The sequence below is a fragment of the Lacerta agilis genome, chromosome 6 (assembly GCF_009819535.1).
Source record: "Lacerta agilis isolate rLacAgi1 chromosome 6, rLacAgi1.pri, whole genome shotgun sequence".
NCBI classification, from domain to species: Eukaryota; Metazoa; Chordata; class Lepidosauria; order Squamata; family Lacertidae; genus Lacerta; species Lacerta agilis.
Genome location: NC_046317.1, coordinates 72994920 through 73016198, shown reverse-complemented (window position 1 = coordinate 73016198; position 21279 = coordinate 72994920). Strand labels below are relative to the sequence as shown.

Sequence of the window (21279 nt, the reverse complement as noted above, 5' to 3'; positions counted from 1 at the left end):
GAAAGCACAGAGTGACTTTTTGGAGAATTTCAATGCATTTTACTCTAGAATATGCATTTCTGCATGCAGAATATGCATTCTTTGTACACATGTTGGTATGTTTTTAAGCTGAGAACTGCATCTCAAAGGATCTGGCTTGCTGACTGAATCCAGTCCCCCTCTGCTTCTCTAGAATACTGAAATCTCCCCCTGACCCTAATAAATTGCACCCCCTACTTCAAAACTGTTTATGGCAAGTTTGCGGAATTTCCCCTCAAACATTTCTGTCACCATCTAATTCAGAATGAACTAGCCTTGGAAAAACCCCTTCCAAAGGGCTCCCTTGCCAAAGTGATCTCTATGGGTAGCAAGCATGCACAAGATAATTGTATGGACCAGCTAACCTGGTGGGGGATGAGTTCTGCTCCAGTGTTCACATCGACCAGCTGGAAGGACAAGGCAAAATTCTGATGGCTGTCAACAGTGAAGGATCCTTTGGCTTTGGCTGGGTACGTGATCCTGAAAAGGAAAAAAAATAAAAAAAATAATGAAGTGTTGCTGAGGAACTTGTACCAGTTGCAGCATACTGACAGGTGAGAGAGCCTGACAAATCTCAGACCAGAATGTTGCCCTTCCAGTAAAAGAGTGAGACATGAGAAGAAAGCTGTTTGTTTGGAGTTGGTTATGCTGCCCCCCAATCTGCTAGAAAGGAAGATGGTGTGCCTATGTACAGGTTGCTAATTGCTCACAGTGTCAATTTCAGGGGTATTTGCTTTTGCAAATCTTGGGAACTGACCAGATTTTCCAAGGAGGGAAGGAAAGAGACTCAAGCACACCGCTGAAAGATGACCATTTTCCCCAGCACGCTCAGGTTGGGATGAAGACTGAATGGTTTGGGCTAGATCAGGAATGGAACGATGGAATGCCGATACGGCTTTAAATGTATCATGTGAATGTAGCCGAAGTCAGCGATGGCAATCTGGCACCCCCAGATTTTACATGACTACTTTCTTGGAATGTGATGAAATTCTAACCATTTTTAGTATATAGGCATTTGTGCCTATCACAAACACTAGCTAGCTAAAAACAAAAACAAAAACAAAACAACCAACCAAAACAAAAACCCTTGCCATGACAAAAGGTTAGCAAAGAGCCTGGATTCAAAATGCTGCCCTCCTGAATTACTGGTATTTTACCTGGTAGTTTTTGGTGCAATGCTCTGATCTTTATCCACAGTGAAGAGATCCACATTTGAAATGCCAACTTCTGTGGAGACCTTGACTTTCAGCTGCAAACAAGTAAATATAACTATAAGGTGCATATAAAGCAAGGTGCCGAATGCTGACATTATTACCTACTTTTACCCCACCCTTCCACCAAGGAACTCAGGGTGGCGTCCATGCTTCCCCCATTCCCACCTCTTTTTATCTTTACAGTCACCATGTGATGTGGGTTAAGGATAGCAACCAGTCCCCCAGAATGCCAAGGTCATCAAGCAAGTTTTGTGGGGATTTGAACTGGGATTTCCCACTATCTAAATCTATCCAGCACTTGAGCCACTATACCAAACTAGCTTTCTGATGACAAAATTCCATTCCATTCTGATAAAGCTGCCTGCAAAAAGTACTCTTTTAGTTATCATTACAATTTTTTTAAAATCTGCCTATATATTTCTTTCTTTTTAAAATGTAAATAATAGAAATGGGTCCCTTTTCTTAAAAAATAATCATAGGGAAGCCAACTAAACACAAAGAGGCACATAGACAGGATTGTAAAAGCTAACCAGAACAGTACTAATCTACAGGAATCAGCGTACAAAAGGGATGTGCAGACTGATCGGGTAACAGGCTCCCTACACACTGCAAAACATCCACATGTACATTTTAAAAACAATCCATTTGTGATGCTAATAATAAAGTCTTGCAGAAAACAAGCTGCTGCAACTTTCTTCTGAATGACTGCAAAGGTCATTATTAACAGAAGGGGGAAGATATTCTAGCCATGGGAATGGTAGGTGACCACTTGTGCAAGCTTATCAGCGGTGACAATAAAGTCAGAACAGCCTGCCAAATACCCCCACAACAAGTGCATCCACTTCTAGCACAGAGGCCCAGGGCACAGAAATGATCACGCAATGTCTTAAATGATCGTGCAATCAATGTCTTAAAGACTATTAAGAAGATTGGTAAATGTTAAGAAAAAAGATACAAAGTTACTAAAGTATATTGATACTGAACGCAGTTGAGGGAGCGGGGGAAGTCTACCCCTAAGAAGATAGAAACTAGAATTAAACAATGATAGCTTATTGTTCCTGTTTATGTAGGTTTGTATAGGTTTTCTTTTATTATTTGTTCTTTGTTTGATGTGTTCATTATGTTTTCTTTTTATGGTGTATTTGTGTTTGTATTGTGTTTTTGTTGTTGTTTAAGGCGAAAATAATAAAATATTTTAAAAAAAGAAAAGAAATGATCATGCAATCAGTGAGGATTGGGCCTGTTACAACTACCTCCCTGAAGCTCAGCATTGGCACCCCACATCTAATCCATCCACTGTAATTGTTAAGTCTGCAGATGATACTACCATAATGGGTCTAACTACAGGTGGAGATGAATGAGCGTACAGGGGGGAGGTTCAAAAAGTATCTACATGGTGCTTAGAGAATAACTTGCACCTAAATATTAGCAAGACAAAGGAGATGGTGTTGGACTTTCGGAGGAAGAGAGGGGAACTAGCCCTGTTGTATATTGGGGGGCGGTTCTGTGGAGAGGGTTTCTTCCTTTAAATTCCTGGGAGTTTACCGCAGTGAAGACCTTACTTGGAAAAACAATATAACCCAGATGGTTAGGAAGGCCCAAGAGAGACTCCATTTTCTCAGGGTTTTGTGAAAGAACAATGTTAAACAACAATTGATGACCTCCTTCTACCAGTCCACAATAGAAAGAGTCCTCTCATATTGTATCACAGTGTGGTTGGCTTGACAGCCACAGACAGAAAGTCTTCTCAGAGGATGGCTGAGCCTGCTAGATGACATCGCAAGGGATCGTTGCCTTTGGAAATCGAGAATTCACACCCCGGCCAGCACCTCTTTAATCTTCTACCCTCGGGCAGGAGATATAGAAGTATAGACAGTTGTACCAACAGGCTAAAAAACAGTTTCTATCCGTGGGTTCCAGTTACAGGTGGGTAGCCGTGCTGGTCTGCCATAGTCGAAACAAAATAGAAAATTCTTTCCAGTAGCACCTTAGAGACCAACTGAGTTTGTTCTTGGTATGAGCTTTCGTGTGCATACACACTTCTTCAAATATCTGAAGAAGTGTGCATGCACACGAAAGCTCATACCAAGAACAAACTCAGTTGTTATCCGTGGGTTGCTAGGCAGCTGAATGGAAAATAATATAGTGCAACTGACTTTCAGGGTTGGTGTGTTGTGTGACAAACACACAGGGTGCAATGAGATTGAGTGTGTGTGTGGGGGGGGAGACTCGGTTAATTTCATTGTACACAGGTTGTACATTGACAATAAAAGTATTATTATTATTGTGAAGAAGCACTCAGCAAAGGACCTGGTGATACCAACATGCCCTGCATAAATGAAGTATGCATGCTGCATGAAGGCCAAGAAGATATGGACCAAGATCAGCTGAAACAGAGCCAAGTGCCCACTGGAGTTAATCCACAGTGACTTGTGTGGACCAACGGAGACACCAAATCCCTCCAGGAACAGGTACTTCATAACATTCACTGAGGACTACTCCAGATACAACACCACATAGCTCACAAAGCACAAGAGTGAGGTGCTGGAGATACTTGTAGTGTTGACCAGCAACAAGTTCCAGCAGAAACCAGACATAATTCACACTGGCAATGGGGAAAGAAATGGAAGAGTTCCTCAAGCAACAAGCAGGGCACTGAGCACCAGACCACAGTACCATGTGCTCCCCAAAGAGAACCAAGTGGCAGAAAGAAAGAGGACAACTCTGGTAGACATGGCAGGAGCCATGATGCTAGATGACAACCTTCCCAACTCATTTTGGTGAGATGCAATCATGACGGCTACCGGTACTTACCTACAGGACCAACTGCCACCAAAGGCAATTGAGACGACCCCACATGAGATGTGGCATGGGACAAAACCAATTTTAGGCCAAAGTGACATCAGAGCCCATGTGCATCTCCCAAGTGAAAAGTGCTCGAAACAGGGAGCCTGAGCAACTGAAGATGTCTTGATGGGGTACAGTAAAAAGTGCAAAGGGTACAGAACCCACCAGCCCAAGACGCGCAAGGTGCTAGTAAGCCACTGTGTTTACTTTGATGAAAGATCCAGACCAGGCACCGTGGAACCAGCAAACACTGAATAAATCCTACCTGCAAGCATGAGCCAACACAAGGACCCAGACCAACCAACCAACCAAGAGGCAGAAATCTCAATGAGCGGATCTGATACGAGTGTGTGTGCTGACCCTGTTCAGGAACCGGAACCAGAGTTCAGAAGGACAAGCAGAACAGTGAAGGGAATGCCTTCCCGCACACTCTCCTATGCAGTAATAACACCAAAGTCCTCACCTAAGAGACTTACAGGAGCAAAGGATTACAGAGCTAATGGATGCAGGTGCATTAACCAAGTCACAGCCCAGGGATAACTATTGCAATATTCTGAAAGGACAGGAACTCATGGAATGATCCATCTGCTGTTGAGAAGGAGTGATGGAAGTTTGACGGCCAAGATCACACAGTTTCTAACCTAAGGGTTAATTGTCCTGCTAATAAGACAGTTAACCAAAGTGACGGTGGACGTACTGCTTAGTATTATCTTTGCAGAGGTAGGATTGGTAATGTAGTTCTGAGAGTTTTCATCTGTATGTTAGTTACGTCTCTCTGCTATGTACAAGGCCTGAACCTTGTAAGAAAGACAAAACCTCTCTGCGTATTTCCCCCTCAATTTACCCTGGCTCATGTTCAGTATTTCTTACCAACATCTTTCACATGTGCAAGACACCCATTGGAGCCCACTGGCATCCTTTTTTAGTGGTGGTGGTGGGGCAATCCATTTCAGGGAAGAAGAAAAAAGGTGATGCTGAAAACTCTTCTAAATCAGCTACCATCCACAACAATGAAAACGGACCAAAAAGAAAGCACATAACCCCTCCAAACAACCAAAATATGCAATCCCTCCCCAAACAAAAAAAGCACTCCCCTAAACGTATTTAAATAATACTAGGAGATACTGGGTGCCTTGGAAAGCACCAAGGGGGAGACAGGGTTCAAAGGCGCCATGATACACGTGGACACTATTTTGGAAACTCCAGCACTAGGAGAATGGCTGTTGATACTAAGTGGGGTTGACTCATAACAAACATAGGAAGGTAAACCTCTTCAAGCTCCAAGTGCAACGGTGTGTATGTGCACATGCATGTAGCTTCCTCTCTTCTTGTTCTGTATAGCACTAAGCGCACTGTTGTACAAACAAGAAGAGGACTAATCAGGATTAGGATTGCATAGCACCGTTGGAAAAGCACGGCTGCTTTGAAGTGTTAAGTGTGTGTGTGACTCATATAACACACACACTAATGTCAGGAAATGCAGTCCCTTTCTGCTTAGCACGCTAGCCTCCAAGTTTAGATCATAATTGTCAAAAATTCTGGTGCACTAAGTAGAATTAATGCTAATGACAGCCTCTAAAAAGCAGCTCTCCCAACAGCTTTCTCCAGGAACAATGTGTCTTATTATGAGGCCGTGTTCATACAAAGCCATCACCATTAATGCACGGCCACTAGCACTCGTCCATGCTTCCAGAGTGTTTAAGCAGCACCATCAATCCCCTTCTAATGCTTGAAGGGAGATTATTACTCCAATTACCACATTGATTTTGATATGTATGGCAGAGGTCAGCACTTGTAAACAAGTGCCTTCTTCGAGCTGCTCCACGCTGAGTGAGCAGCAAGACGTAAATGCTAATTTTTCAATTAAACAGGCAATTGAGGGCAAAAGAGCCCCAAACCAAAACATGTAGTGTAAGCAGCATTTGAAAAAACTTACACAAACAACAGTAGCTTACAGTTACTGTAACTGCTGTGACTTTGGAAATACCGTATTTTTTCGCCCCATAAGGCGCACTGGAACATAAGGTGCACCTAGGTTTTAGAGGAGGAAAAGAAGAAGAATTTTTTTCTCCCTTCCTCCCGGAGCATTCTCTCCTCGTCCCTGGCTCCCTTTGAAGCAAGCAGGGGTGAGCCGCTAGCACTACGCACCTCTTCAGGGCGGCTCACCCCTGCTTGCTTTAAAGGGAGCTGGGGACGAGGGGAGAATGCTCCGGTTCGTCCCTTCTCCCTGGCTCCTTTTAAAGCAAGCGGAGGTGAGCCGCTAGTGCCACACACAGCGTCTCCGCCGCCCCCCGCCACGTTCAGTGAGAGGTGATGGGTGATGGCAGGCAGCGGAGGAGACGCTGCTCCTTCCTCCCCAACGCCCCCCACTCACAAAAGCCTGCTTTTGTGAGCGGGGGGCGGTGGGGACGAACGAACAGCATCTCCGCCGCCCCACCGAACGCGTTTTTGCGAACGGAGGTGGCGGGGAGGATACAGCAGCATCTCCACTGCTGCCACCTCCCCACCAAACGTGGCAGAGGTGGGGGGCAGCAGCGGAGCAGATGCTGCTGGATCCTCCCCACAGCCTCTGTTCGCAAAAACAAGTCTGCTTTTGCTAACAGAGGTGCGGGGAGGATCCAGCAGCATCTCTGCTTCCACCCCCCGCCTCTTGCTTGACAGGGAGGCTTCGCTCCATAAGACCCACCAACATTTCCGCTTACTTTTCAGGAGGAAAAAAGTGCGTCTTATGGAGCGAAAAATACGGCAACATCTTTTTAAAGGGAAACTGGAGAAAAATAAGATTCATAAAAGAGATATACATAATGCACCTCTGGTTCTTACATAAAGAAAAGCAGATGCTTCTTGTTTTAACTTTATATTAAAAGCCAAATATTAACAAGGAAAACACGGCTCCTCTCCACACCTATATCATTAAAACCTAAATTAAAACCTAAGGACCAAACAGGATCATGATTTTAAAACCTGGTCTTTCAGCAAGGGCCACAGAAGTCAGGGAATGAGAGGTTAACGGTCAGCAAGCAGTACAAAATACAGCAAGTCTTTTCAGAAGAGGGAGGTTGCTTCCTACATGAGATAGCTAGCTTGCTTGAGAGGTGCCATTTTTTTTTTTAAAGTTTGAACCCTTGCCTGCAGAGTTGCCGGGCAGTTTCTCTATTCATTGTGCCTACAAAATAGATTCCTTAGTAGCTGGACTCCAAACTGACACCAGTCCCAGCCAGCATGGCTAATGTTTCCAGATGAAGAGAGTCGTCACCCAGCAATATCTGGAAGGTCCTAAGTTCCCTCCCCTTTGCACTATAATTTTGCATAGGAAGATGTGGAGTCAAGGTCAGGGGTATTGAAATAGGGTGCTAGATGGGTCTTTCCCCAAAATGAACCATTTCAGGCTTTTTAATCCATGATGGAAATGTTTGTTTTTTTAAAAAAATGTTTCTGTTTATTTTTTATCTTTTCCATTTTTCAATATTTTATTATTTTGATAATTTGCCCTGACAATGTTTTTAACATCACAGGGTGGGATACAAATTAGAAAAAGAAACATTTCCAGCTAATGTAAATCAACTTGGCTCCAATCAATGATTACAAAGACTCCAAATGCATTCAAAACATATACCCACCTCAACTTTGTTTGCAATAAAGCGACTGTCCCCATCGACGCTGATCACGAAATCGTAATACCCACTGGCAGGCTTGACACTCATGAAATTCAGCTCAAAGGCATTTCTGTTAACAGAAGAACAGTGGTAAAATTGCAGGATATTGTTAGCCATGTGTCCAACAAAAAGTCATCAGAAGGTGAGATGATGCTTCTGGAACATATCGCTTCAAATAGCAAGCCAATGAAAAGAGAAGCAACTAGATAAAATTGACAGAGGAAAGCTACACCAATTCAAATATTGTTGTTGCCGGCATCTACCTGTCTTGCAAGATAATGGAGTCTCTGGGGGTGAAGCAGCACCAAAGTGACCAAAACAAACAAAGGTAGAGTCACCAACTAAGAACATAACAGCCACTGGATCAGGCCAATGGGCCATCTATTCCAGTATCCTGTTATCATAGTGGTTGACTAGATGCCTGTGAGAAGCCTGCAAGCTGGATATGACCTCAGCAGCACTCTTAGCCCCTTGTGCTTCCCAGCAACTAGTATTCAGAGGTACAATGCCTTCGAAGGTGAAGGTAGGACATAGCCAACATGGTTGGCAGTCACTGACAGCCTTCTCCTCAATGCATTTATCCAATTCTCTTTCAAAGCCATCCAAATAGGTGGCCATCACTGCCTCCTGTGGAAGTGAGTTCCATAATTTAAACTATGTGCTGCATGAAGAAATACTTTCTTTTATCGGTCCTGAATCTTCCAACATACAGCTTCATTGGATGTTCTGGTGTTATGAGAGGGGGAGAAAGAAATCACAAACCAAAAAAAATCACAAACCTGGTTGATGCTTTTGGAACAACAACAAATAAACAAAGCACCTGATCATAGCCTACACAGTTGTTCTACTCTGAATTTGGAAAAAACCCAAAACAAAAAACTAGTTAAGTAACAGTATGCTTGAGGAATGTGTGTATTTTCTATCTGCCCCAGTTTCTCTCAGTTCTTCCTAGGGTACCAGAAAATAGACGATTCAGAACAAAAACTGTCTTCTGTACATTCCCTGAAAAAAAATAAAACTGAAGCCAAAATAAAACAAAAATATCTTTCCTTACCCAGACAGGGCAAAGGCAGACTGTTGAAGGACTGTGGCTTTCGTAGCAGCAGATTTTGCATGATCCAAGGTCACACTTGCCTGAGTCAGGGGCTGTGACATAACATTGGTCACGTGGAGCTAGAGAATGAGAAAGATTTGCAAGATTAGATTATTTCCCACAACCACAGCAACTGAAATTTATCCGCTAGATAGCAGACCCACTTTGTGTGTGCGTCTGCCAAAGACTAACATCAACTTTTACCTAGCTTTTTACTGAAAGCCCATTCATGCATCTAGAACAGGGTTCCCCAAACTAAGGCCTGGGGGCCGCATCCGGCCCAATCACCTTCTAAATGTGGCCCGTGGACGGTCCAGGAATCAGCGTGTTTTTACATGAGTAGAATGTGTCCTTTTATTGGAAATGCTTCTCTGGGTTATTTGTGGGGCATAGGAATTCGTTCATTTCCCCCCCCCCAAATATAGTCCGGCCCCCCACAAGGTCTGAGGGACAGTGGACTGGCCCATGGCTGAAGAAGTTTGCTGACCCCTGATCTAGAAGGTGTGAGGATAAGGAAGCACAGTCACATCAGTTCCATGTCTAATATCCACTGCACGGAGCAGGAAGGGATGAAAGATGCTACTGAGTAGGCTTGGCTGAACAGGCCTCCTTGTGACTGGGAAGCCCACTAATGTAGATTTCCTGATTGGGGGCAGGCTTGTTAAGTGCCCTCAGGTGATTCAAGCCTCCTCAGTCCTCCTACTCAGTGCAGAATGGTCAACGGTGGAGCATGCATACAGACTTCCCTCCATCGCTACCCTTTATGTGATTAAAAAAAAAAAACCCACACGAGGGGCAATATTTTCATTTGCTCATTTGTAATTCTATTTGTATGCCCCTTTTTCACAAAAAGAATCATGCTCAAGGCAGCTTGCAACAAACAGAAATACATCTCAAAGTCAACCATTGTAAGAACAAATTTCTAGCAACATAATAGCAAATACAACAACATACCGAAACATTTCAGTACTACAAATATAACAAGATTACATCAACAACATTATACCTCCTGGCAACTGGATAACAACAATGAAGCTTTACAGTTTCACCTGGATCCTAGAACAGTGTTTTTCAACCTTTTTTGGGCAAAGGCACACTTGTTTCATGAAAAAAATCACAAGGCACACCACCATTAGAAAATGTTAAAAAATTTAACTCTGTGCCTATATTGACTATATATAAAGTAATTCTCTTGAATAGGAATCAAATAAACACAATTTTTCCCACGGCACACCAGGCAACATCTCGCAGCACACTAGTGTGCCACGGAACAGTGGTTGAAAAACACTGTCCTAGAAACCCCCATTCCTATTTTTGCAAGTTCAAAATTTACACGCGTAGGCCAGCTCTCTCTATCTGACCCCTGAGGCTCTTGAATACACTTTGGATAGCGCTTCATGACCATGGGCATGTAGACTGTCCCTAATTTACGACACGGTTTCAGTGCTCTCTTCTCTAGTTCTCCGACTCAGGGGAATTATAGATCCAATTAACGCAACTGATCACAGTCTAGCAACTCACTTTAAAAATGGGCTGGTGGTGGGAGACCGCAGCAGGCCCATCAGGGACTGCAATGACCGGCAAATGGTAACGATTCTGGGAAAGGGAAGCTGCAGCACAAGCCACACTAAAAGCTTCAGAAAGAATCTCGAAGTTCTTCTTGCTGAAAATTGCATTCACCAGCTGGATGATTTGATCCTGAAAAAGGAAAAATCATAAAACTATGATGCATGTGCAGACCAAAGGCCCTGGAAGCCAATGGGTTAGAGAGGAAGAAAGAGGGAGAAGCAATGTAATGTTCTCTTTTAATGGAGAGTAGGCAATAGGAATTAAGACAATAAATGGTTTTATTATAGAAGGAAGTACAGTACAACAGGTTCTCTCTCCTTTAGTTAATTTCTCACTCTAGCCTTGCCTCCTGTTTGGGCTTAACTTCCCAAACTAGATATGGGTTGTATATAAAGTATAGTCACATTTATCCTTACAGACAACAAGGAATTAGCAGGGGAAGGGCTGTAGCTCAGTGGTTGAGCATCTGCCTTCAGTGTACAAGGTCCCAGGTTCAATCCCCAGCTTCTCCGGGTAGGGCTGAGAGAGTCTCCTGCCTGAAACTCTGGAGGGCCACTGCCAGTAAACAATACTGAGCTAGATGGATCAATGGTGTGAATCAGTATAAGGCAGCTTCCTATGTTCCTGTTATTGGTTTGTGCACCCCATTTCCTCATGTTCCTGCGGCTCAGTAAAAAGTCTTCAAACCCCTGGGATAGATCTTCTTTGGCCCAGATAATTCACCACTGCCATCACTGTTTCAAATGGAATGGCAAATTGCCATAACCTACCATGGGTTCAAATAATTCCTGAAACTGGCTTGAAAACTAGTAAAGCACCACGTACATGAATGGTGCAAAAGGCATTGCCTCATTCAGTTAAAATGAAGTTGTTTTCTTTTAATACTGGTTATTATTTGAAACAAAAGAAAATTTATATGCAAAACAACAACAACAACAAAACAACAGTTTCTGACAACATAATTTTTAAACTGAGTAATTATCTTTAATGGGGCTAATTTTGGAATTCGCTTTTTTTTAAAAAAAAAAAAAAAAACATTGTTTGATGCCTGACAGTCTATAATTTGCCACCTTAGATTTGCCTGAATGATAGTGTCAAGCACAATGGCAAAAGTGTTTCCACATCAAGGTTTTTTTTTTTTTTTTTTTTTTTTTGCAGAAAAGGGGTGACTGTAAGCTTCCCATTCATAACCTGGAGCATTGTCAGCCTATTATCATTTATACTATGAATTAGAGATGCTAGACATTAATTGTATTTTCAGTTCAGAGAAAGAGCTTGATGATTATTAACCTACCATGGGGAAAAACAAGTCCCAGAGGACAGCACATAAAAGCTCTACAAGTCTGTCTCTACCTTATGAGGTCACCAATTAAGGCCCTGATCAATCATATTTTTTTAAGCAGAAACTCATTACAGTGCTCCCTGTTAAATTTATTAAAGTGCACTATTTCCATCGTGTCACTATGACATGCCCAAGCACATGTGGCATTTTAAGTACCTAAATCTATTTGTTTTTTATGCCGTAAAAATAACTCAGTTTGCCACTAAAGTTTAGAAAATGGATTTGCTTTGCATTAGAAGTACTGGATTTCTTTATCCCTGCCCTCAAATCACCGCAAAACGTTTCCTGCCCCAACTCACACGCAAACACACGCTAAAGTTAGCTTTGCATGCACTGGAATGTACAGGTGATCACATTTCCTTTGGAAAATATTGCATATGCTCAGAACATATTTTTGATCTTGATTTTTCTTCTCTACTGTGTGTGTTACAGGGGTGAGGAAGGACCGCAAACAGGGACAGACACACCTAATCCAAAACTGTCATTTTTTTAAAGCTCTGCATGATTGAACAGACACAATGGGCACAATCTAGGTACACCCCTGCACTGCTCATTGGAGCCCCATCTCATCTCCTCTCCCCTATCTCCATGCACAGGTATGAGAATATTGCATTGGGCAGAGAGAGAGAGAGAAGAGGTTAGAATGATTTTAGAAGGCAAAACTCCCCAACCCCCTATACATCATGATGTCTGCCCATGTACCCATGCACATTCACAGGTGGTAGAGGGTGGGGTGATGCATGCCACAGAGCTCTGCTGAGTTACATCAGAATCTTCTGAATGTGGGAGCTGCACCCTGGTGGGAGTGGATCGTGTCCACTGGATGCAGCCATTAGTGGGGACACTCCAACCACTCTGCTGTGCTCATCATCAAGATAATTCGTGGGTGGACATGTCATAACCTTTCCAGGTACACCCATTAAAATACCAATGCCTTGTTTCCCTATTCCAATTATTTTTGGCCTGGGGACTGTTAAGAAGTCACTGGTACATGTGGACCAAAGGGTCATATGTGCTGCAAATGTACAGCCAACCCTTTTCAGTCAGATCAGACCTACGCTGTTACGCTACCTCTGTGCTTTACACCCTCCCATTACTAAAGATCAATACAGCTACTCTTCTGCTACAAGGCAATATTAACATTTATTTTGATAAACCCAAGAAAAGCTGTTCTGAGGTCTAGCTAAGAGAGTGGTTAAACAATGACAGATATTACTTCACGCCTTCATGCAGCAGTCCAAATTCTTCTACTTCAGGTTTGCAGTTTATACCTGAATAAATAATCGTTCACACACATCTTATCCAAAAAAACCACACGTTACAGTACTGTAGATCAGGGAAAGCAGCAGCATCCAAAGAGTACCTCTTTCATTGCTGGCTCTGTCCCTACGTGGTCAGAGAGTTTGTATGTAGCAGTCAGAAACAATGCAGTTGCTTCAAGTCCTTCTTCAAACTGCAGATACACCCCTCCAAGGTCATCCAGTCGGGCAACAAGATCCTAGAACAAGGATATAACTAAGAACTTTGCAGCAGTTGAATGACAGCCACCTGGGCTGCATTCATACAACCGTTTATTCAGTTTCCCTGACATTTCCCTGATACTTATACTTTATATTTGAACTTTCACATGACGCAAAAGCCACTTCCAGAAATATAGCAGAATGTAGCACAAGTTTAGTGCTTATTTCTGTGTTTTTTGCAAACTGATTTTTTTCTGGAAGCAAATAAGAAAATGAGCACCATGCAGTCTCTCTGCCACTACACAGGGTTGTTATTTATTGAGCAAGATTTATATACCATTTAATAATCAAAACCATTTAATTACTGTCAAGAGGATAAAGTTGCTTTTTGAAGGAAAGCTAGAGTGAAGTATGCGACTGTCAAGTTAGACAGTTAGGTCAAATGCACACAATATATTTAAAGCACATGGATTTTAAAGAATCCTGGGAGCTGTAGTTTCTTAATGGTGCTTGGAACTGTAGCTTTGAGGGACAAACTACAGCTCCCAGAATTTTTTGGGGGAGCGGGGCGGGCGGAAGCATGACTGTTACAGTGGTATACATGCGCTTTAAATGTATGGTGTGGATGTGTCATTAACAAATTCCATCATTTGTGGAACCTTGGTTATCTTAATAGGAACAGGGGATTCTCTGTATTGGCCCCAAATTATGGAATGCCGTTCCCTGACTGAGAGACGACTTGCCTGGCTGTGTTTTTGGAAAGCAGACTCTTCCTTTCACCAAGCATTTGGAATGGATGGAAGCTGAGTGCTGTTTGATCTTTCCTGTATCTTTGCATGGTTTTGTAATAAATTTAACTGTTTTACAGCATGGTTTTCAACTGATTTTATATTTTTGGTCATGTTGGGGCTTTCTGAGCTGAAGGGTGGGTCATAAAAATAAACAGACACCTGTAATAAATACCTCTATCTCTTCCACAATGCCTCTTAAGTCAGCCTGCTGGGACAAGTATGAAGCAGTCTGTAAAGCCTGAATTGTTCTGAAACAACAGAAACCAGAGTATGAGGAGAGAAGACTAGATACAGATATGATTTTCACCAGGTAAGAGCAGACTGCTGGCCTCATCAGAGGTGTCAAAGTTATTCACCAAGAACAGAAACATCAAATAAAAACCATGAACTATCACTATCTGTTGAGTCAGTGAATGAAAGTGCCTTTGGCAGAGGGGGTGCATGGAATAGTACAGACCTTTAGGTGACATCTTATTGAATTGGAAGAAATTCAATATTATATCCTAAGCTAAAGATTTATTTATCTAACTAAGAAGATTTACACAACACTTAATAAAAGAAACTTTCCAAGCTGTTTACAATAAGTGATACAAAATAGTCATAAAAATACTAATAAAATCTGTGGACTTTAAAACAAGTAGACACAATAAAACTACATGTCTGGATGGGATCACCTACAGATAAGAGTTCTAAGCAGGCATCAAAAACAACACAACGAAGGAGCCTACCTAAAATTAGTATTTTTATTAATAAAAATAAAACCAAGTCAAATAATGTTCAGATTTCAATACTTCACATGAGGTCACTGAAGGAAGATTGATTTTAATTAGACAAAAGCATAAACTTCCTCTTATCGTCTCTCCCTGTACAATTTATGCAATTTGATGGTGGAAACCAGTCTGTATGATGTGGGCCCATTCCTCTTTCTCTCCCCCACTCAGTAGGCTTGCCAAAGATATGAACAGAGTGCTTTTGAAATTAGGTCCTGCTTCAGTAGCCACCAAGAAAGCCAACCCACTATTCTGAACTGGGCCATAGTTTCTACAATTAATGTATCCTACATGTCCCTCCCCACACACACAGCTGAAATCCTATCCTCCCCGCAAAAGTCCAGGAACTATTTCTTGTATTAATCCACAGTGCTGTTAAGAGCTTATGCTAAAACAATACAGTAATGAAAACACAATAGCTGGGTCGTTCCTTCAACCCTAGTCTTTTAACCAGTGTACTAACTGGTTATTATTATACCTCCAAATATACAGATACATTTGCAAATGAATTACAAATACAAAGAGTGGCTGCATGCAAGTGGAATGACAGAAGGAACCCACAGGCAAGCAAGTTAACTATTTCATTTCCTAAAAGACTTACGCCAAGACGTTCTCTTCCTTGCTGAGACGAGAAGTCAGGGCAGTCAGGGCTTCTTGGGAGGCAAGAGGGAGCCCAAAGCCACTCAGGGCTCCAACAGCATGGTAGATCTGGGTGACGGAGGAATCTTCGCTGACAGCGGCAAGCAGCAGCTCCCTAGTTTCATTTGAAATGGCAATCTAAGAAAGAAAAACATTGTCTTCACTGTTAAACAGCCCTCTTTCCCCCCCGTTAGTTTTGCAGTATTCATAAGCCATGGTCAGAAATGCTCAGCATTACATGTATGAATTGCAGGGCAAGGGATGTGGGTGGCGCTGTGGTCTAAACCATTGAGCCTCTTGGGCTTGCTGATCAGAAGGTTGGCGGTTCGATCCCCGGGACGGGGTGAGCTCCTGTGGCTTTGTCCCAGCTCCTGCCAACCTAGCAGTTTGAAAGTATGCCAGTGCAAGTAGATCAATTAGCACCGCTGTAGCGGGAAGGTAAACGGCATTTCCTTGCGCTCTGGTTTCCGTCACAGTGTTCCATTGTGCCAGAAGCGATTTAGTTATGCTGGCCACATGACCCAGAAAGCTGTCTGTGGACAAACGTCGGCTCCCTCAAAGTGAGATGAGTGCTGCAACTCTATAGTCACCTTGGACTGGATTTAACCATCCAGGGGTCCTTTACCTTTACCTATTTACCTATGAATTGCAATTTGATGTTAAGGGCAAGGAGTCCTTCACGCTTGCCTGTCTCAGGAAGACAGATGTGCACAACAGGAGAATTAATACCATTTCCTCTACAAAGAATTAAACTCACCTCACATCCAGACAATGCCTGGCTGGCCTGTGCAGCATAGAAGAGGGAATCAACACTATTGGGGTCCACCTTTGATTTTATGAAATTACAGGCAGCCTGCACATACAAAAACACAAAGAAATATAAAGTTAACCATACTGACTGTACACATGCAGGTATTACATTCAATCTACAGATATCTACTGATTCAAAAAGGAACACAAGTGTCACTTAAGAATATAAAGAGAAAAAACAATAACAAAATAGTAATGGTTTTTAGAAGCAGAATTTCTGAGGAATATATTTAAGGTGACTAAATAACAAATGAAAGGCTTTAGCACAGAAGAATTCACAATTTCCCAAGACTACAAACACTTGTGCAAACCATCAGTTGCAACCACACCATCTGATTTCCCAAAGCCACATTCAAAACACAATGGAACTTTCTACCACGCCAGTGTCCCCTGTCACCTGCAAAAGAGAGCGAGAGACCTAAACTGGTTCCTTATTCAAACAACTGTGGCTTCTCTAGTAAAAGCCCAGAGTGCACAGAGTGGAAGGCCAGGGGCCAAATGGCAGAGCATCTACTTTGAATGCAGAAGGTCCCAGGTTCAAGCACCTGGTGAGGCTGAGAACGCCCACGTCTGAAACCTCAAATAGCGATCACCACTCATTGTAGATGTACTGAACTAGATGAGCCAATGATCTGATTTAATGTAAGGCAGCTTCCTATGTTCCTATGACAGTGCTCACAAATCTAAGTGCAAATCTAGGGCCCATCTGGTACATTAGCTGGGCTAGGGACCATACAGCTCATAAAAAGAACACATGCTTCGTATGTGCAAGTTCCAGTTTCAGGGTTTTTTGGTGTCTGTGGGGTGGGGGCTTGGATGGCAGGTGATACCCCTGTTGCTTATTATCAGCTATTGCTCTTTTGCACCAGCACTGCCAAGGATGAAAATCAAGGGCCTCTCTACATGAGACGAGAAACCATCTTGCTCAGTAATGTACTCACTGAGCTACCTCTATTAGGAAGGCAGCATCAAAGCAATTCCTCATGTGGCTGATGGGTCTCAAGCGAAAGCAAGCATGAATGTCAGGGGGTGAGCAGGTTCTCTTTTTCCTAGGATGAGGCTGTTCACTCTTCAGGTTTGTGTGATTTTGGCTGACAGCAGACAGAAAGCAACTGGGAGGTGGTATCAAATGGGTGTATTTAAGTAGGGTAATTAAAATAATTCCTATAATGTGCAAATCTGGCTACCCTATCCCCATTTGGGGAACTAGACTACATACATAAAGACTGAACAAAAAGGAAGCAGGTTAAGCCTTGGCACCATCTACTGGTGGATCTCTGTTACAACACCCAAGAACTTCAGCACAAGATAAAATACTTTTTACAATGCAACAGAAAACAGCTACCTATTTGAAACAGCAAAAAGGAGGCAACAATTGGATGTTTAAGGTAGCCTGAAGAAGTGATAAGCAAAAGCAATAAAAAAGCAGCAGGAAAGGACCCTGGTTTAGGGCACTTGCTTGGCATGCAGAAAAGTCCAGGTGCAAACTATCTCCCACAGCTTGAAAACCTAAAGAGCCACGGTCAATGTAAACAGTACTGAGCAAAGTGGCTCAACAGTCTGATTCAATAAAAGGCAACTTCATATGGAATGAATGGCCAGCAGTGGGGTGAACAATGGGAGCTGCATTCTAACAACCTTGGTGGAGTCTGTCTTGGGCTCACGATGCTGTCAAAAACAGCACATTTTCTTTCACTTATGTCCAAGGAGCTCAAGGCAGCAGACAAGACCCCAAGACAGTACACAAGATTATTCACCACTACATTATTCCCAAACAGATGAGATGACAGTGAGTGGCTCAAGGCCATCTGGTTAGCTTCGTGACCAAGTAGAGATCTAATTTTGCATTTTCCCATTTCTAACCCAATACTCTGTTCAAAGCTGCATCCGGTTCCTGCACACTCTTGCCCTTGAAAGACTCATATGCAAGATCATAGCAGTGCATATGAACAATGCTAACTCCTGATCTTGCTGTGTCATGTGGTATTACTAAAATCTCCAAGCCCTGTCCAAATATCATTAACATTATTTGTATCATTGAAGAAGGGATTTACAGTGAATGCATTTTATCTATTGGTGTTGGACACTGAATTACTCCCACAGACAGTATTGTTATGGCTACACTAGTAAAATTTAAACTGGTCACAAAGAAGTTGCAGTATTCCTGATGAAATCTGGCTGCCTCTACAACATGTTGGTCATGTTTACTACAGTAAAATATTGTAGATGCAATTCTCTCAGCATACAACACCTCCTCTGCATTTCTTGAATTATTTGCTTTTTCATCCTATGCTTTAGGTGTGCACTGTGCCAATGATTTCAATAGGATTGTGTGTATAAATAACCAATTGCAACATAGGAAAGACTTCAGAATTTTGGATGTCACTGCTTCCCATGCCACCTGTACCTTGCTCCAATGGCTTGGATCCAAAGAGCTGTAAGCATAAGGAGAAAATGCTTATGTGCTTTTTATGAACTACTGCACAAGCTAGCTAGCGAAAGATTTCTCACAGTGCAGCACAATGACTGAGGGCAATGCCAGAATTTGGGAAACATGGTGAAGGCTGTAGCATACATACTTTCAAAGGCTATAGAGAGGTCTTGAGAATGTTTGTTCAGAAGCTTATTCAAATGGAACAAGTTTGTGTTGCTTTTGTCACAGAGAACTCTTTTCCAAGGAAGAGGCTTTCTGCTTGCAAAAGGGTATCTTTGGGCCCAAGCCATTATGTACACACCCTCTCCTTCTGGAAGAGGGAACAAACCAAGTTGAGCAGCAATCATAATACTGCACTGTATTTCCAAAGCAGCATTATGGCAACTGTCTGTTTTAGTTCTCTCTCTCTCAATTTGTCTCTTCTGTGGTTATCTGCCAATCCCTGCTCTCTTCGTGTCACACAAAGAGAGAGAAAATCACAACCATAGACTTGTGCTACATTTCCCATCCTTGCTTTACACAAAACAGGATATGCTCCTCATATAACCACATAGCACTGTGATTCAGGAGCTCTGCAAATGCACAGGCAGCAGAGAATGTCTTTAACAAACCAAGCAACTATTACCTGCCTGAGTTAAACAACAGATTCTATGCTGGTTTACCGATGTACAGATACTTACAGCTCATTCTTCATAGCCTGATAACTTTCTGAACTCCACAATGACACATTCTCACCTACCTTTTCATCAGCCACTTGCGCTCCTAATTTGTTCAGTCCTACAATGGAGTAATAACTTCCTTCCAGATCAGTAAAGGGGCGCTCCAAGGAAGCTCGTAACCTCTCAAGATCATGTTTTGTGAGATAATGGCTAGGAGTCAGAGCCTGTAAGCTGGCCACAAATATTAAGGCCAAGATGAAAATGGTGAGATACCCTGGAAATAAAGAAAACAGAGGTAGGAACCTTAATAGGTGTTTCATGGAGAATATATTTAGCCTTCTGAGTAGCTTTCTTTACTGAAGCAGGTGATTATGCTATCTACCAACTATAATCAGACACCTTAGATAGAAGGTCCCACCACATGGCCAGAAAACTGTGCAATCAACAAAACAATTTGATGCACATATCATGATTGCACCTTACATTCCTTTTTATCAACCTTGACCTTTTTAATGTATAAGGGTTTATGTGTTCTCTATAACTATATTTGTGTATGTGTTCATGTAATGCCAGTTTCATCTTGCCATTGTTTTCTACCAGTCTGTGGCGAGGGAGGTTAAGAGAAGCAGGGTCCCATGGTCAGCTGACCGAAATGTCAGTGCTGCCACACTAAAGCCACGCAGATGTGGTGCGGGTACTATGTGGGGCCTGTAATAAAAGAGCCAATTTCATCTGTTTGAAGCTGCTGTGAAGTGAGTGAGGGCGATCCGGTAGGCAAACTGGCCCCAAGTTGTAAACGGCTTCATATACCCATAGTTAACACCTTGAGCTCGGCCATGTGGCAGATGGGCCACCAGTGCAGACCTCCGAGAGCATGCATTCTATCCTGCCAGCGATTGTGCTGCAGCATAGAAATTATCCAGGGTTGGGAGAAAGGAGAGAGAGAGCCCTTCGCTTGCATTTCAAAGCGAGCCGGCTGCTTCCCTGCAAGGCTCCATTCGTCTTCGACAGGCAGAAATCCGGCAGGGGAATATCTGATTTCCTACTACCCAACCGACGCGCTGGGCGAAGGCTTCACCGGCTGCATGTCAACCTGCTTACAGGAAGGCAATGGAGCGCTGCAGTCTCCTCACCGGCCTTGGCGCCCCCCCCCCAATGTGTGTATGGGGGGTTGGGGGACAATGAGAGGGTCGCAAGCCTAACAGCAAAGCGCCATAGCGGCCCTTCCGGCCGTGCCAAGGCCCCTCCGTAGGCCTCCCTGAGGAGGACCCTGCGCCCCTCGGTGTCCAGAACCCTCCGCCGCTCTTTCGACAGGGCCGCAGCCCCTTCCCCACGCCGACGCCGCCACCTCAGCGCCTCTCCTTACCCGGGGCCGCCATTATTCCGCCGCCGCCTCTTTCCGCACGCCAAGGTCCAAGGAGAGCCCCACTTCCGCCCGGAGCTCCGGAACGTACCATTCATCACGACAGCCGGGTGCCAGCCGTTCATGGAGCAGCCCCGGCGTCCGATTGCCTCGGTCCCTCCGCGCCTAGGAAACTGTACGGCAAATCACGAAGATGCGAACTTCGGGGGAAATAAGTGGAGCGAAAGCTCAGCTGCTTTCCTCTCCTTCTTTCTCCCCCCCTTCCCATTCCGTTCATGGTACGGCCCCCGGCTACATTGCTTCTAACGAAAGGGAGGAGCGGCTGGGAGGATGTGTACTCCGCTGATTGGCTGAGGGTTCCGTCGTTCACATCGGAGGAGGCAGATTCAAAGAGAGCAGGAGGGAGGCTTTGGAATGGCATGAGCTGCAGGGGCGTGGCTCGGGTGTGGCGGGGCGGGGCGGAGCGGAGAAAGAGCGCGCGGTTGGGGGGGGGGCAGGAGTTTTCACGTCCCCAATAGTTGGACGGTATGTAAATATATGTAATGGAGAGGCAACAGGCGAGCCTCACTGGAGAGGGCATTCCACAAGCAAGGAGCACAAGACATGTGCTCGTG

General features: G+C 43.5%; 1 protein-coding gene across 1 annotated transcript in view; it reads right to left on the bottom strand.

Moving 5' to 3' along the window:
* RPN2 (ribophorin II) overlaps positions 1–20753 on the bottom strand; it is a 30045-nt gene extending 9292 nt beyond the window's left edge. The window contains exons 1-11 of the mRNA XM_033153408.1: positions 20669–20753; positions 19383–19576; positions 16157–16252; positions 15362–15537; positions 14163–14238; positions 13103–13237; positions 10350–10526; positions 8790–8908; positions 7700–7805; positions 1176–1267; positions 384–498 (exon numbers count right to left, since the gene is read on the bottom strand). Of these exons, the coding sequence (XP_033009299.1) occupies positions 384–498; positions 1176–1267; positions 7700–7805; positions 8790–8908; positions 10350–10526; positions 13103–13237; positions 14163–14238; positions 15362–15537; positions 16157–16252; positions 19383–19576; positions 20669–20681 (1299 nt within the window). The 5' untranslated portion in view covers positions 20682–20753. The remainder of the gene's footprint in view (positions 1–383; positions 499–1175; positions 1268–7699; positions 7806–8789; positions 8909–10349; positions 10527–13102; positions 13238–14162; positions 14239–15361; positions 15538–16156; positions 16253–19382; positions 19577–20668) is intronic.
* Between the last annotated feature and the right edge of the window lie 526 nt (positions 20754–21279).